At 25.5% G+C, this 16322-nt stretch overlaps 1 protein-coding gene across 1 annotated transcript; it reads right to left on the bottom strand.

The window, feature by feature from the left end:
* Positions 1–1543: 1543 nt before the first annotated feature.
* LOC111316339 (G-type lectin S-receptor-like serine/threonine-protein kinase LECRK3) lies at positions 1544–4071 on the bottom strand. Its single transcript, XM_022918326.2, has one exon. The coding sequence runs from the start codon at positions 4049–4051 to the stop codon at positions 1625–1627; it is 2427 nt and encodes an 808-aa protein (XP_022774061.2). The 5' UTR covers positions 4052–4071; the 3' UTR covers positions 1544–1624.
* Positions 4072–16322: the final 12251 nt, after the last annotated feature.

A 16322-nucleotide genomic window follows, 5' to 3' on the forward strand; every position in this document is an offset into this window, starting at 1 on the left:
CATTCCTTAATAAATTGATTTTGAAGAGAAAAGATAATGATTACATGACACGAATCTGTGCCACGTGGAAGAGGCAGAGTGATACGGTGGCAACATTATTAAATCAATTTGCTATGGTGAAAATTTCTTGCTTCAGCCGTTTTCATAATCAACATTATTAAATGAACATTATATTCTTTTGTCGTTTTCATAATGGACAGTTGTTTCTTGCTTTACCGTTGCTTTGAAAAACTGTTTCATTCTGAACTTTTCTCCAATATAAAGAGGAATTCAACACTTGGCCATGTTGATTTCCAATGCCAATCGCGATTTGTCATTGTCGTGGGATGTTTGAAATTAACAAATTGGTCGGTGGTTGGTGCCCCGAGCATTGAGCAAGGGCGTCGATCGATTTCTGAAGTATTAGTAACGGACCATTCAATATAGCAAAGCCGCTTTTTTCTTTTTCCCTTTTTTTTTGGGGCCAAATCGAAATGCTAATTCAAATGGGCAACAATTTTTCCTTCTAGGTCTAGTCGTACCTTTTGTTCATTACAGCCAGAGAACCGGACGTGCTTTTTTTAGGGGTTGTTTTATCCTGTTATTTTTTAAAAAATTTTATTTTTTTTTATTTTTAATTTATTGAATTTAATAAAATGTTTTAATAGAACGTTCTTTTACAGAAATTTATTAACAGAAGCTTATAAAAGAAAGTAGCTAAAACTTTCCCGAATCCTTTTAATAATCTTTTGGATTTCAAACATTAAAATTGACATTGAAGTTTCCAAAATTTTAAAAACGTTTAAAAATTTTGTTTTCAGTTTTTTATTTTTTGGTTTTTAAAACAAAAACATAAAATTACCATACTATCCCTTAACAATTGCCTTTTTTTTTTTTTATAAATTTTTTATGTAAAGGTCAGTTAAATTCTAGATTACATAATTATACCTAATTTTTTATCATAAGTTTTTTTTTTTTCTTTTTTATCACACAGTTATAAGGTAAATAAAGTTACTTATGTAGTTTGAAAATAAAATTAAGTGAAGATAAACGAGATAAAATTTTTACTTTGATCTAAAAATTTTTAAGAAGAGACGGTTTTATTTTTATTTTTATTTTTTTTTATGTTGTTGAAAATTTTAAAAAATCTTAAATCACATTCCATGAATTAAATTAAAAAATTAAATTACAAAAGTAAAATTTCATTTTTCGAACCAAATGCTTCCTTAAAAATTTAAAGTTAGAAATTTCAAATTCTAACTGTGCATGTTCTAAATATCTCTTCAAAAGAGACAAAGGCTTCAAAATAGAAATTGCGTTAAGTCTAGAACTATAGAGGGTCTAAAATGAGTCTAATAAAAGCCCCAAACAAGCATGGATTATAGTGTTGTAGCAGTATCCAAATAGTTTCTATTTTTACCAAAGACAACTAACTGTTTGAGCATTTGTCTAGAAAGGGTTATGAATCCTGTTAGGGCTTCATTGTAATTATAAAATCCAAATCTTTCTAAAGCTTTTATACGAGGCATAATGCATGGTGCAAACAGTGAAAATATTGCTTAAACATAAACTATAATATAAACTATAGACATGGATTAGGAATTGATGAATGAAAACATATAATTTTTAGATCCACAACTTGGATTTAACAAAAAGAACTAAAAGGGCAAGGACATGGGGGCATAGAAACTTGAACTACTCCTTCAATCATCTGTGTAACCATTTTCATTGAAGGCCTTAAAGATGGATCCTCTTGTATGCACCAAATTGCCACCATAACAAATCTTTCCACGCTTCTCATGTCAATCTTTGCCTCCTCATCATTTTCCACCAGCTTATCTAATCTTCTGCATCTGTAACAATCATAGACCCAGTCAACTAGTATTACTTCCTCTTCATTCTCTTTTTCCACGTCTAAACTCTTCCTGCAGAAAATAATCTCCAGCAACATGACCCCGAAACTGTACACATCCACCTTTGCTGTAATTGGCATGTTCCTGAACCATTCCGGTGCTACATAACCTTTAGTCCCTCTGACAGCTGTAAGAGTTCGAGTTTGTTCATTCATAAGAAGTTTTGCCAACCCGAAGTCTGAGATCCTTGCAGTGAAGGAGTCATCAAGAAGTATGTTTTGGGGCTTAATATCGCAATGAATGATCTGTGTACCACACTCCTCATGCAAGTAAGCAAGCCCTCTTGCAATCCCAAATGCTATCTGGACTCGTTTGTTCCAGTCAGGTTTTGAGATTCCAAAGAGGAAACTAGCTAAAGTGCCATTGCTCATGAACTCGTAAACTAAAAGCCTGTGTTGCCCTTCTTCACAGAAGCCAAGCAATCTTACCAAGTTCTTGTGATGGGTCTTTGCTATTGCACTTGCTTCTGCTACAAACTCCTTCTCTCCATCTTGTATCGGATTGTTTAACTTCTTGACCGCAATTAAAGTTGTTGAACTCGGTGATGATAAGATCCCCTTGTATACAATTCCGAAAGCACCTCTTCCTAGTTCTTCTCGGAACCCGTCTGTGGCGTTTTTGAGGTTTTCAAAAGTGAAAGACCGCAAGTTTGTTTCTAAAATGCTTGACACTCCGGCATGTTTCTGTCTTTTGTGGTATGAGAAAATGAAGGCTATTGAACTAGCTGCCATGAATAGCAAGTTGAGAAACACTGAGATCCCCAGGATAATTGATATAACTAGGCTTGCAGTTGCTTGATCCCTTTGATTGATGCTCTCCGGAGAAGGAAGTTCTCTTGAAGTAAGATTAGCTTTTGGTATTTTGATGAAAACCTTACCATAGGTACTAATGTCCACCATCCCACTCGAGAGGGGCAATTTCTTCTTCCAGCATTTCCCTGCATAAGTGACAGCAACCACACAATTGCAATCAGAAATGCAGGAATCACGACAATCTACTTCATTTGATGGTCCGAGCTCTTCATAGTTTGCAGAAGTGCGCCAAACTAAATTTGACAGGAATTTTGTTTCATATAATTCCTCCGGATTCGGAGCATATGGATCACATGTTTGTAAATTGTCTTGCTTACAGCCACTAAATTTGTCATCCTGATCAAATAAGGAGAATCCAGGAAGGCACTGACAGGTTGGTCTTCCATTTGATTGAAGTATGCAGTAGCTGTTAAAGCCGCAAACTCCGCCACCCAGGTCGCCCTTGATGCCTGAGCAAATGTCTTTTGGCTCAAACCAAACAGGGGTCCAGGATTGAACCCAACTGCTTCCATTTGCTGGAGACTTGGGGTGGGCATATTGTGTGAAAATCCCATCAACATCAAGTGTTGCCCTGTAATAGAAATCTTGCGGTGAGGAAATTGATCCTGATGTAAGGTTTTTAATGTTTCCATTCCTCCGAACGACATAAAGGTAACCTGATTCATTGAAAACCAATCGAAAACCAGAATTTGTGTCATTAGCAATATCATTTGTGTCACTGGTATAATAAGCACCATAGGCATTATCTGTTGGCAGGGCAATGGGATTGAGCACAAGGTTACCGTCTGGAAGCAAGCGGAGCTGGAACCTCCCCTTCTCATAGTTGTTTTCTGTTCTCCTTGAAGATAGCAGTCCACCACGCTCCATTATTTGAGTTGGCAGTATGGTGTCGGTTGGATCCCTGAAACTTTCCCAAATATGGTTAGAATCATTATCTGCAAGGATGAAATTCCCTGTGTCGAGCATAGCAGCATAAGAGGCCTTATCTACCATATTATCGGGTTTCCAGATTTCTTTGCCTTGTGGAGTAGTAAGAGTGAACTGACCATCAACACCAAGCTCAAGTTTCGATCCTTCCGGGGCTGTTTTACCATCATTTGCATACCATACTATGGTTCTATCTGGTATGGCATCAAACCATATGGCAAGCAGAAAGAGATTTTGATCACCAATGCGACGAAATCCAAATGCAAATTCCTTGGAAGGTGAATGCCATGGGGAGGAGTCCTCCGAGGCAACAAGAGATGATCCTAAACTAATATATGCAGTTTGAGCAGTCACCAAAACTGGAAGAGCAAAGAAAAGCACAAGACTGAAATTGTGAAGAATAGAACAGGCTATTTCCATGATATGGAGTGGGGATTATCATTCAGGACAAAGCTTGTGCTTTAGATTAAACAGAATCATATAAATAGTAGATAAAGAGTATTTTCTTAAAAAAAGCATGGTCAAACAATTAAAAGTCACTGCCTGGTATGGTTAAATTAATTAAAAGTCACTGCATGGAATGATCAAACTAATTAAAAGTGATTGGGAAAGTTGTTGGGTTTGTCTACAGTACAAGCTCTATATGGATTTTATTTTAACGTCACCATATCATGATAAATTGTAAAAATAATATACCTTAAAAAAAAGACTAGATAATAGATAAACATTAAAAAAGATATACATAGTTTTATTTAATTTATTAATTTAACAAATAAAAAAAATATACTTTTTAATTTTATAATATTAATTTATTTTACGAAATCAACTTAATTAATTACGTTTAATAATATATTTTTATACTTTTTCCTATCATTACATTTAGAATTATTAAAACTTTTTACAAGAATAAGATATTTCAAATTCATTTTACATCTAATGATATGAATTTTATGATTATTTCATCCTTTTACTATAACAATTTTTTTATTTAGAATATTTAATTTAAAAATATCAATTTTTTTATATTGTCAAGTTAACTATTTACTTTAATTTTTTGTTACTCTTGTTCTTACTTTTTATTTCATTTAGAATTATTATAACTCTTTCTTAAGGTATTATGAGATATTATGATAAATTGTAAAAATAATATAACTTAAAAAAAAGAAAAAAAAAGAAAGAATAGATTAACAAATAAACATTAAAAAAGGTATACATAATTTTGTTTAATTTATTAATTTAACAAATAAAAAATTAATAGAATTTTAATTTTATAATATTAATTTATTTTACAAAATCAACTTAATAATTATGTTTAATAATATATTTTATACTTTTTTTTATCATTACATTTAGAATTATTAAAACTTTTTTTGAGAATAAGATATTCCAAACTCATTTTACATTTAATGGTATGAATTTTATGATTATTTTCATCTTTTTACTATAACAATTTTTATTTAGAATATTTTAATTTAAAAATATTAATTCTTTTACATTGTCAAGTTAATTATTTACTTTAATTTTTTTTTATTCTTGCTTTTACTTTCTGTTTTACTCAGAATTATCATAACTATTTTTTAATGTATTATGACATTAAATGATATTAATTTTACAATTAATTTTACTTTTTTTTCTTTTTTACGTTAACACTTATTTTTTGGTTTGAAATTACTTTTTATTTATAATAATATTTTTTTACGTTATCAATTTAATTATTTATGTTATAATAATATGTTTTTACACTTGTTCTTATATTTTATTATGTTTAAAATTATCACAATTTTTTTTTAAGGTGTTACAATACTTTTAATACACTTTATGCCAAATGATATGAATTTTATGATTATTCTCACATTTTTTACATAGACACTTATTTTTTGATTGAATTATTTTTTATTTATAATAATAATTTTTTTATGTTGTTAACTTAATTATTTACGTTAAAATAATTTTTTTACGCTTGTTCTTATATTTCATTATGTTTAGAATTATCACAACTATTTCTTAGAGTGTTACAATAATTCTAACTTATTTTACAAGGATATTAATTTTATGACTATAATCACCTTTTAATGTTACTATATTTTTAACATATTTTATGTTAAATTATACCAATTTTATGATTACTCTTATTTTTTTTACGTTAACACTTATTTTTAGGTTTAAAATTATTTTTTATTTATAATAATAATTTTTTATGTTGTCAATTTAATTATTTATGTTACAATAAAATTTGTTACACTTATTTTTACATTTTATTATATTTAGAATTATCACAATTTTTTCTTAAGTATTATAATACTTTAAATATATTTTACGCCAATTTATACCAATTTTATGATTATTTTTATCTTTTTACTTTAATACTTATTTTTTTATTTAGAATTATTTTTATTTATAATATTAATTTTTTTACGTTACAAATTTATTGCATTTTAATAATATCTTTTACATTTTTTGTTACTTTTTATTACGTTTAAAATTACTACAATTTTTGTATAAAAGTGTAATGATACTTTTAACTAATTTACGTAAAATAATACTAATTTTATGATCATTCTTACCATTTTATGTTAACTTTATTTTTTGTTTAAAATTATTTTTTATTTGTAATAATAATTTTTTTAAATTACAAACTTAATTATTTACATTATAATAATATCTTTTTATGCTTGTTATTACCTTTCATTATGTTTAGAATTATCATAACTTTTTCTTAAATATATTACAACACTTCTAATCATTTTACACCAAATGATATCAATTTTACGATTACTCTCACATTTTTTATATTAACACTTATTTTTTAGTTTATAATTATTATTTATTTGTAATAATAATTCTTTTATGTTGCCAAAAATATTATTTATGTTACATTAATATTTTTTATACTTATTCCTACTTTTTATGATATTTAGAATTATCTCAACTTTTTGTTAAGGTATTATGATACTTTTAATCTAATTTATGCCAAATGGCATCAAGTTTACAACTATTCATATCTTTTTATGTTATGACATCATAATATATTTAACACCAAATAATTTTAATTTTTAATTATTCTCACTTTTTTACTTTAATATGTATTTTTTTGTTTAAAATTATTTTTTATTTATAATAATAATTTTTTTATATTGTCAACTTATTTATGTTACAATAAAATTTTTACACTTGTTCTTATTTTTTGTTATGTTTAGAATTATTACAAGTTTTTTTAAGGTATTACGACACTTCTATATTTTACACTAAATGATACCAATTTTACGATTATTCTCATATTTTTACGTTAATATTTATTTTTTGATTGAATTATTTTTTTCTTTATAATACTAAATTTTTTGCGTTACTAATTTATTACGTTTTAATAATATCTTTTTATGTGTGTTGTTACATTTTATTACGTTTAGAATTATTGTAATTTTTTTCTTAAGGTTTAATGATACTTTTAACTATTTTACATTAAATAATATCAATTTTATGATTATTCTCATTATTTTATATTAACTCTTAACTTTTTATTTAAAATTATTTTTTATTTGTAATAATAGTTCTTTTATATTGTCAACTTAATTATTTATGTTCTAATAATATATTTTTACTCTTGTTGTTACTTTTCATTACGTTAGAAATATTACAACTTTTTTCTTAAAGGTGTTATGACACTTTTAATAATTTCATGTCAAATAATATTAATTTTATGATTACTCTCACATTTTTTTTATACTGAGACTTTTTTTTTTGGTTTAGAATTATTAATTATTCACATTATTAATTCTTTTAAGTTATCAAAAATATTATTTATGTTACAATAATATTTTTTACACTTATTCTTACTTTTTATTACGTTTAAGTTTATCACAATTCTTTGTTGATGTTACGATAATTTTAATCTAATTTATGTCAAATGAAACCCATTTTACAACTATTTTTATAATTTTACGTTATGACACTTTTAACACATTTTACGCTAAATGATTTTAATTTAACAATTGCTCTCATTTTTTTATGTTAGCACTTTTTTTAATTTAGAATTATTTTTTATTTATATTAATAAAAATTTTTATGTTATTAACTTAATTATTTACGTTATAATAATTTTTTTTTACACTTATATTTACCTTTGATTACATGTAGGATTATTATAACTTTTTCTTAAAAGTGTTATGATACTTTTAACTATTTTATGTTAAAAATATTAATTTTACGATTATTCTTATATTTTTACGGTAGCACTTATTTTTTGGTATAAGATTATTTTTTATTTATAATTTTTTTATATTATCAATTTAATTATTTATATTTTAATAATATTTTTTTACACTTGTTACTTTTCATTATGTTTAGAATTATTACTATATTTTATTAAGGTGTAATGTTACTTGTAACTATTTTATGTTAAATAATACTATTATCATATTTTTTTACATTAACTTTTTTTTGTTTAAAATTATTTTTTTATTTGTAATAATATTTCTTTTACATTATTTTTGTTACAATAATATTTTTTTATTCTTGTTCTTACTTTTCATTATGTTTATAATTATCATAATTTATTGTCAGGGTGTTATAACACTTCTAACTCATTTTACATTAAATGATATTAATTTTATAATTATTATCACATTTTTATATTAACACTTATTTATTAGTTTAGAAGTATTTTTTGAGTTTAAGGTAATAATTTTTTTTACACTGACAACTTAATTATTTATATTTTACTTTTTTTTATATTTAAAATTATCATAATTTTTTCTTAAGATATTACAATACTTTTAACATATTTTATGTCAAATGATACTAATTTTATAATAATTTTTATGTTTTTATGTTAACCAATTTTTAATTAAATATTTTTAAATATTATATTATTTTCTTCTCTTTTAAAAATTTTAAATAGATTGTATTTATCTATTAAAATTTTCTTTTCTTTTATTTAATAAATAGTATTTAATGTTAATTAATTAAAATTAAATTATTAGGTAATTAATTATTTTTATAAATAAAAAAATGAATAATTTATATTTATTTTTTATATCTAATTGTTATAAGGTTAAAAAATTTAAATTTACTATAGAACTTCGCGAAAGTTGTTGGATATTTTTAATTGTATTTGTGATTCTTGACAAGTACGAGGAAGTCCCTAGAATGAGCTATCATGTTCAATTTCATTCCCAAAGAGCCGTTTTAATGTTTTAAATTTTCGGCAAATAATATATCATTGTCTAATATATATATATATATATATATATATATATATATATATATAAGGGATTTCCATCTGGCGGTGTAAATGAAGGTTGACTAGAGCCTAGCTGGTGACCGGGGAAATGCAATCGATTTGGTTAGTAGTTTATTTGGGTGATAGTGAGATTAATTTTAATAAATTTAAAAATAATAATGACCATAATAAAATTAATTATTATAAAAATAAAATTAATTATTATAATTATAAAATTAAAATTAATTATGAGATATATGTTTGAATAATAAAATAATGATGATGATGAGTTAAGAATAAAAAATGATCATTACAAATTTTATTTCATATATTATTTATATATATATTTTAATATTATTTATAATATTTAAAAATTAAAATTTTAATTCAATTATTGATACTTATTATTTGTTTATTATATAATAATATTTATTTATCATATAATAATAAAATTTATTTATTTATTATATAGTAAAATTTATTTATATTAAATTATTAAAGTTATTTTAAAATTTTAAAATAAAAAATAAAAAAAATGAAAATAAAAAATAAAAGTTAAATGGCACGAAAATCTTTATAACATGAAGGGCAAAAAAAAAAAAAAACAAAAAGTCATGGACAAAATAGGAATAGAAAGTTGGATTTTTTTAATAGTATTTCTGATAGTAGAAAAAAATATGTAGAATGAATGAGTTATAATTTTCGACTTGTCCCAAAATATCAACCTTTTTAGTTTTCAAAATTTTGGGCAAATATGGGCTAATACGTCATTGTCAGATGACTGGTTTCCTATATATTCAATAAAGAAAAGGACATTAGTCTGCCAGCGTATATGACGGTTGATCAGAGCTTAGCTGGAGAATGGAGAAATGCAACCCCTCTGGCCAATGGAAATTTAAACTACTTGCCCCCATCCCTGAACTCGGGTTTAGAGTTGGGACCACAAGGACAGGTGCACTGATAATTGATAATTAAGTCCGATGCTACCATTAATTACGCGTATGAATTTTCAACTAAAGAACACAAAACAAAGCCCATAGCTCATAGCCATAGGCTTTAGCCATTGAATGATCCTAGCTATCAATTTTATTCATCTTATTATCACGTGGTATCTCAAAATCCTGATCCTTTTTCACCTTTTTTTTTTTTTTTTCTTTTTTATATTCAATAAATAACTTTATTTTTTATTTTTTTAAAAATTTTTGTATGAAATCCATTTAATATTTTTATTAAAACAACTTTTTTATTTTTTTGTTTGTTTCATTTTTATTTTTTAAATTAGATAATTTTGTATTAAAAAATTAATGGAGGTGCCAACGCGGTATCTGAATTTATTTTTTTGATCTTTTATTTTTTTTTTCATTTTTAAGCATTTATTTTTTTATACAATTTTTTTTATTTTTAATCTATACATTAAATTTTATAAAAAAAAAAAAGACAAATGAAAATATTCACATAGCACCCTTATTCGACTTCTTTTTCGTTTTTACAACTCATATATTTTTTAGTCTTTTTCTTTCTTTTAATTAAATTTTATAAGAAATTAGGTCAATGTAAATAAGGATGGTAAAATAATTTATTTTCGATAAATTTTGATATGCCTCGATCCAATAAAGGCTTTTATTTTTTAAATCGAGATTGGGTCAAAATAGTTTTTTTTTTTTTTTTTTAAATCATAGTTGACTTGTAAACGAGTGTTGGTTGCTCTACTCTTTTTTATTTTTTTTAATTAAATAAATTTTGTAAAAAAAGGCCAATAGAGGAGTCCCTATGACACTCTATTTGACTTTTTTTTATTACTTTTCTATGTTTTTTAATTAGTTAAATTTTGCAACAAAAGGATTTGATAAATAAAAATAGTAAAATAATTCTTATTCGATAGGTTTTGATTCACTAAAATCCGATAAGGGTAATTGTTTTTAAATTAGGATAAGGTTAAAGCATGTTAGGTTTTTTTTTTTTAAAGGAAATAGAGTTGGATTGGAAGTGAATTTAGGGTGCTCAATCCCAATCTACCTAAGAGTTTATATAAAAGTATATGTGTTTTATTATTTATTTAATGTTATATTTAAATATATATATATATTACATTAATAAAATTATTAATTAATACAAAATTTTATTAGACAGGTTTTGACCCATCCTAGAAGAATAGATGCGTTTTTTAAATCGAAATTGGATAAGAGGTTAGGTATTTTTTTTTAAATCATGATTAGGTTAAATCTGGGTTTAGGGTACTCTACTTTAGGTATATAAAAAAAATTATTATTTTATTTTATTTTATATTTACATATAAATTATACTAACAAATTTATTTTTAATATATTAATTTAATAAAAATACTAAATTTATAATTTGTATATCATTAAGATGTAATTTATATAAAAAATAACTTTTATGAATATTATACTAAATTAAAATTATTGAATTTAATTTTGGGTTAGGTTAGGTCAAATGCGTGTTACATATATATTTTAGATCAGAGTCGGGTATATAAAAAACTTGATTTTTGAGTCAAAGTTGGAGTTTGATAGAATTATTAAAGAGTCATATCAATGTTAAGGTAACCTTAAACCTACCCAACTCGACTAGTTGTTATCTCTAAATGGAATGTGTTTGCGTGACACTCCATTGGACTTTTTTTTTCTTTTTTACTTTGGTCCTTTTCACTTTATACTTCTTTTTTTTAATTCATCTTTATTTCAATTTTTGTTATAATTTAAATTGTGTATTTTAGTATTCCTTAATTATGTTTAAAAAAGATAAATAGTCAATTATGGTATTCATGTAACACCCTTATTTGGTTTTTTTTTGCAATCCTTTTTTTTTTTGTTTTGTCATCTTTTTAATTAGATAAATTTTATAAGAAAATGGGTCAATGGAGGGAAAGATGGTAAAATAACATATATCTTATGGGTTTTGACCTATCTTGATCTAAAAGGGTATTTTTTTCTTTTAAAAATCGAGATTGGATCAAAGCTAGGCAATTTTTCCTTTTCGAAATTTGAGATCGAGTTGGAGACGAGTTTGAAATATTCTGTTTCGCCCTTCTTAAGATATATATAAAAATATATTTTATTATTAATTTAATTTTATATTTATATATGTGATATGTTAATCAAGTAATTATGTAATATCTTAATTAAATAAAAATATTGCATTTATATATATTTAAAATATAATTTGTATTAAAAAATAATAATTTTATATTTTTTTATACTTAGGGCTACTAGAATTTGATCTTTGATTAGTAGAACTAAAAGTTCAACACTTTACCAATAAACCACGCAGTTATTGGCAAAAATTTTTTTTATAAATATTATACTAAATTAAAATTATTTCATTTATTTTTAATCGAGTCAAGTTAGATGCGGTTATACATATATGTGTTGGGTTAGGGTCAGGTTGGGTATAAAAATAATAATTCGATGTAAGATCTAAGTTAAAGACAAGTTAAATTATTAAAAAATAGAGTTAGGGTTGAAGTGAGCAAAAGTCATCCTTAACCCAACCTATTACCATCCTTAAGTGGAGGTATCCACATGACACCTCAAATTAGCTCTGTTTCCTCTTTTTCCTTTTTTTTTTTTTTAAGTTTTAATTTTTTTAAATGTCTATTTTATTATTTCTTAATTATGTTTTGAAAAATATGTTTGAAATACTAGATTTAGATTTAGATTTGATTTGTTGGGATAAGATATGATAATGAAATGCATATATTATATACAAATTAATTAATACATTTTCACTTATAAGTGCTTTTATTAAAAATTATAAACCAAGCTATGCTCACTGATTTATGAAATTCATCATAAATATTATTTATTATAAATAAATAAATTTAACTTGTGGTAATGCTTAGGTTTATTTCTAGTTGTTTTAAGAGGTGACATCTGTAAATTTGTGGTTTAAATTCTAGCACCTGCAACTTTTTCTCTTATTCTCAGGGTGTGACTTCTTTTGTAAAAAAATTTAGAGTGATGGAAAAAAAAATCCTTGTAATGCTGAGAAAGGTTTAGTGGTAAAGTTTTTTCCTTACTTTATAACTTTTAGGTACATTCCTAAAAGTTGTGTAATTTTCTTTCAAAGGAAATGGAATTGAAGGCTTCTGTTTTCTTTTATGTCCAAATCGTTAGACACATGTCTAGGTTTTAACTTAAGTTTTCCTAGTTCAATACTTAATTTCATTCATTATTGCCTGTGTTTTGTATCAAGAAAATGTTTTTTATGCTTCTCTCATGTTTCCTTTAGCTTTAGTGTTTTGGTTTATTAGGGTGCTTGGTTAGTTTGCTAGGTTTGATTGATATGAATCCATGATTTTTGATCTGTGGATTAAATATTTTAAGTTAATTTATTAAAATTTTGATTAAAATACAAATCACTATATAGAAAAAATACAAACAAAATTAACACGTATAACCGAATTTTTTTCTATAAAAAATAAAATTTTTTCTACAATAGAAATAAATTTGCATTGCTAAAATTAAGTATATGATTCTAGATAAATATAATCTAAATACTATTATATCATAGATAAGTCATCTTTTGACACACATATATAGACATTTATACACATATAAATATGTATACATATACTAATTTAATATAATTTTACTTAAAGATAAAATATGTCAAAGAAAAGAATCAATATTTTCAAGTTAATTTACTTTTAGCAAACAAATATATTGTGTTTCTTATTTGTCAAATTTTTTATAAACGATGAAAACAAAAGTGAAGATATAAATCTCTGTTTGTTAATGATGATTTTTTATTTTTTATTCTTATTGATTTATACGTTATATATTATCTATATGAACTTTAAAAGTCTTTGTTTGTTTTTAAGAAAGTTAATATATATTATAATGAAATTGCTTACTAGAAGTATAAATGTTTAATTAGTAGATAAATAATAAAAAGTTTTTTGTATGAACCTCAATGTAATGGGGGCAAATATGATAAAAAATTTCTATGAGGGCAAAACTTTAAATTTTTAGAACTTATAATATTTTTTATAATAAACTTAAACAAATTTATGGTCTCAATAGGGGTTGTTGCCTCACCCCACCCTATCCAGATTAGTCCCTTGGTTTGATTTTTGTGTTTTTTCTTAAATAAAAGTAATCTATAATCTTAATATCTTAAATAAGGTACTTTTAAATTTTATTCCAACGTAAAGACACTTTTACTCAACTGGACACCAAATTAGCATTATATTTGTCATAACTTATAAGTTCGAGAATTTGACATCTAAACACTAATTAAGGAGTTGCTATCAATCCTTTTGTTTAGGTGTTATTGGTCCTCTAATTCTACTCGTTTAAAGATTTCCTAAACTTGATTAAAGGTCCTAAAAGATTGAGTTCTAGTCTATTTGTCAAAACTAAGTTAGGGAGTTCAGTTACATATATGAAAGGTTATAGCACTCTCATATGCCCATTCAAAAGAGGGTACCAATTTTAAATCATCCTAAATTTTTGGTTTAAATGTGTAGCGATGTTTGGGGCCAGAAAGTGCCCGTCCATTAGAAGATTGGGAATGAGAAAAACAGGGGGTTTAAAAGGCATTTTTCAATTAAAACAAAATGATGAGTTACCACCAATCTTTTTTAGGGTGTGATTGGTCACCTAAAAATTTTTTCTTTTAATAAAACATTTAAAACGGGATTAAAGTTTTATAAAAAAAATATTTTTGTGGTCTACAAAAACAAAGTTTGGTCTAGGAGGGGATTACACATGGGGAAGGATTGCACCTTTACAGCGTCTATCGAAGATGGTACCGATTGATTGCAGGTTATCCTTAGATTTTGTGAAAATAGTCCTATCCTAATGTTTAGAAATTAATTTCTTTCTTTTGCGAAGCTTGAAATTTTTTTTTTTGAAAACAAATCAACTTTTTCTTTTAGAAACAAACCATTTTATTTTTGGATCAAAATGAAAACGTATTAAATATCAAATACCTTTTTCACTATCCTATATTTAGGTAGAGCTTCAAAAGCCTATCTAACTTAAGAGTTTTTAGATTGCCTTATAAATCGAGATAACACCTCGCACAAATGATAGCCATTAGACTGCCCTTATATTTAGGCCAGATCTCAAAAGCTAATTTTTACTTGATACGTTATTTTATTTTAAAATATTTTTCTTTGAAAAACTTTATTTATAAAAGTAATGCATATAAGCATGAACATAATAATAATATGAATGCATGATTATTGATATAAATGCATGAATATTGAATATGAATGACAAAGTATAAATGCACGATAATTTAAGAATGCATGTAACAACAAAGTGAAATGAAATGCAAATGCATGAATGGGATCAAGGGTTAGTTTTTAGGTTTGAAGGTCAGTTTAGGTTTTTAGGGTTTGGGGTAAGTTTAGGGTTTAGGTTAGGGTTTGGGGTTCGGCTTAGGGTTTGGATCAATTTGGGGTTTAGGTTAGGATTTACTATTTAGTTTAGGGTTTAGGTTAGTTTGGGGTTTAGGGTTTGATTTAGGGTTAAGGTTTGTTTTAGGGTTTTGAGTTAGTTTTAGAGATTAAGATTAGTGTTTAGGGTTTAGTTTAGGGTTTCATGTGTGGTTTAGAATTTGATGGGTGGTTTAAGGTTGCATGGGTGGTTTAGAGTTTCACAAGTGTTTAGTGTTTTAAGGGTGGTTTAGGGTTTCATGGGTGGTTTAGAGTTTCATGGGTAGTTTAGTGTTTGGAAGGTGGTTTAGGGTTTGGAATTTGGGTTTTATTGGAAATGCATGTGACAAAAACAAATAATGAAAATGCCATTGGTAAAAATGTAAATATTGATGCATGAAAAATGCATGACTAAGGAACAAACTAATTACAAGTCTAGGCATTTACAAATTATATTACAAACTAAATGTGCATGTGAAAGCATGATGTAAATGGATCAAATACTAAAATTTTTTAAACTTTCAAGACATGTTCCACCATTTTTTTCTTTTGAAATACGAGCCAATAAACACAAAAATCACCAAAAACCTACTAAACGAACATTTTATTCATGGAAAATTGAATCAAACACATTAAAAGCTAGAAAAATCATGCAAAAACATAGACAAGAAAGGACGAATGAACCAACATTTAGCCATGAACAAGCTTGGAGGTTTCGGCCAAGCATGGGAATGGCTTGGTTGAACCTCTCTAATCCCTCCCACAACCATGCCTTCATTCCATTCAACTCAAACATGGATCAAACATCAAGGTATTCATTAGAGAGAAGCATTTTAATTACAAAAAGAATTTCATCAAACATGTAACAAACTAAAATAGTAAGAAAACCATAAAAACAAAAACATTAGCCAAACACCAAATATACACCATTAGCTAATCAAAACTCATGCAAAATACAAGTAAACTAATTATCTAATCATCATAAACATTATTTAGAAGCAAGAAGATCATCAAAGGAAACCAAAAGGAGGTTCGACCATGGTGGATCCACGCTTGGCCGAACCTTC

This window comes from Durio zibethinus, chromosome 24 (assembly GCF_047325235.1).
Source record: "Durio zibethinus cultivar Kanyao isolate XHJ-2024 chromosome 24, ASM4732523v1, whole genome shotgun sequence".
Lineage (NCBI taxonomy): Eukaryota > Viridiplantae > Streptophyta > Magnoliopsida > Malvales > Malvaceae > Durio > Durio zibethinus.

Bases quoted from the DNA above. Each gene is read 5' to 3' on its own strand.
- LOC111316339 (XM_022918326.2), bottom strand. From the start codon at position 4,051: ATGGAAATAGCCTGTTCTATTCTTCACAATTTCAGTCTTGTGCTTTTC.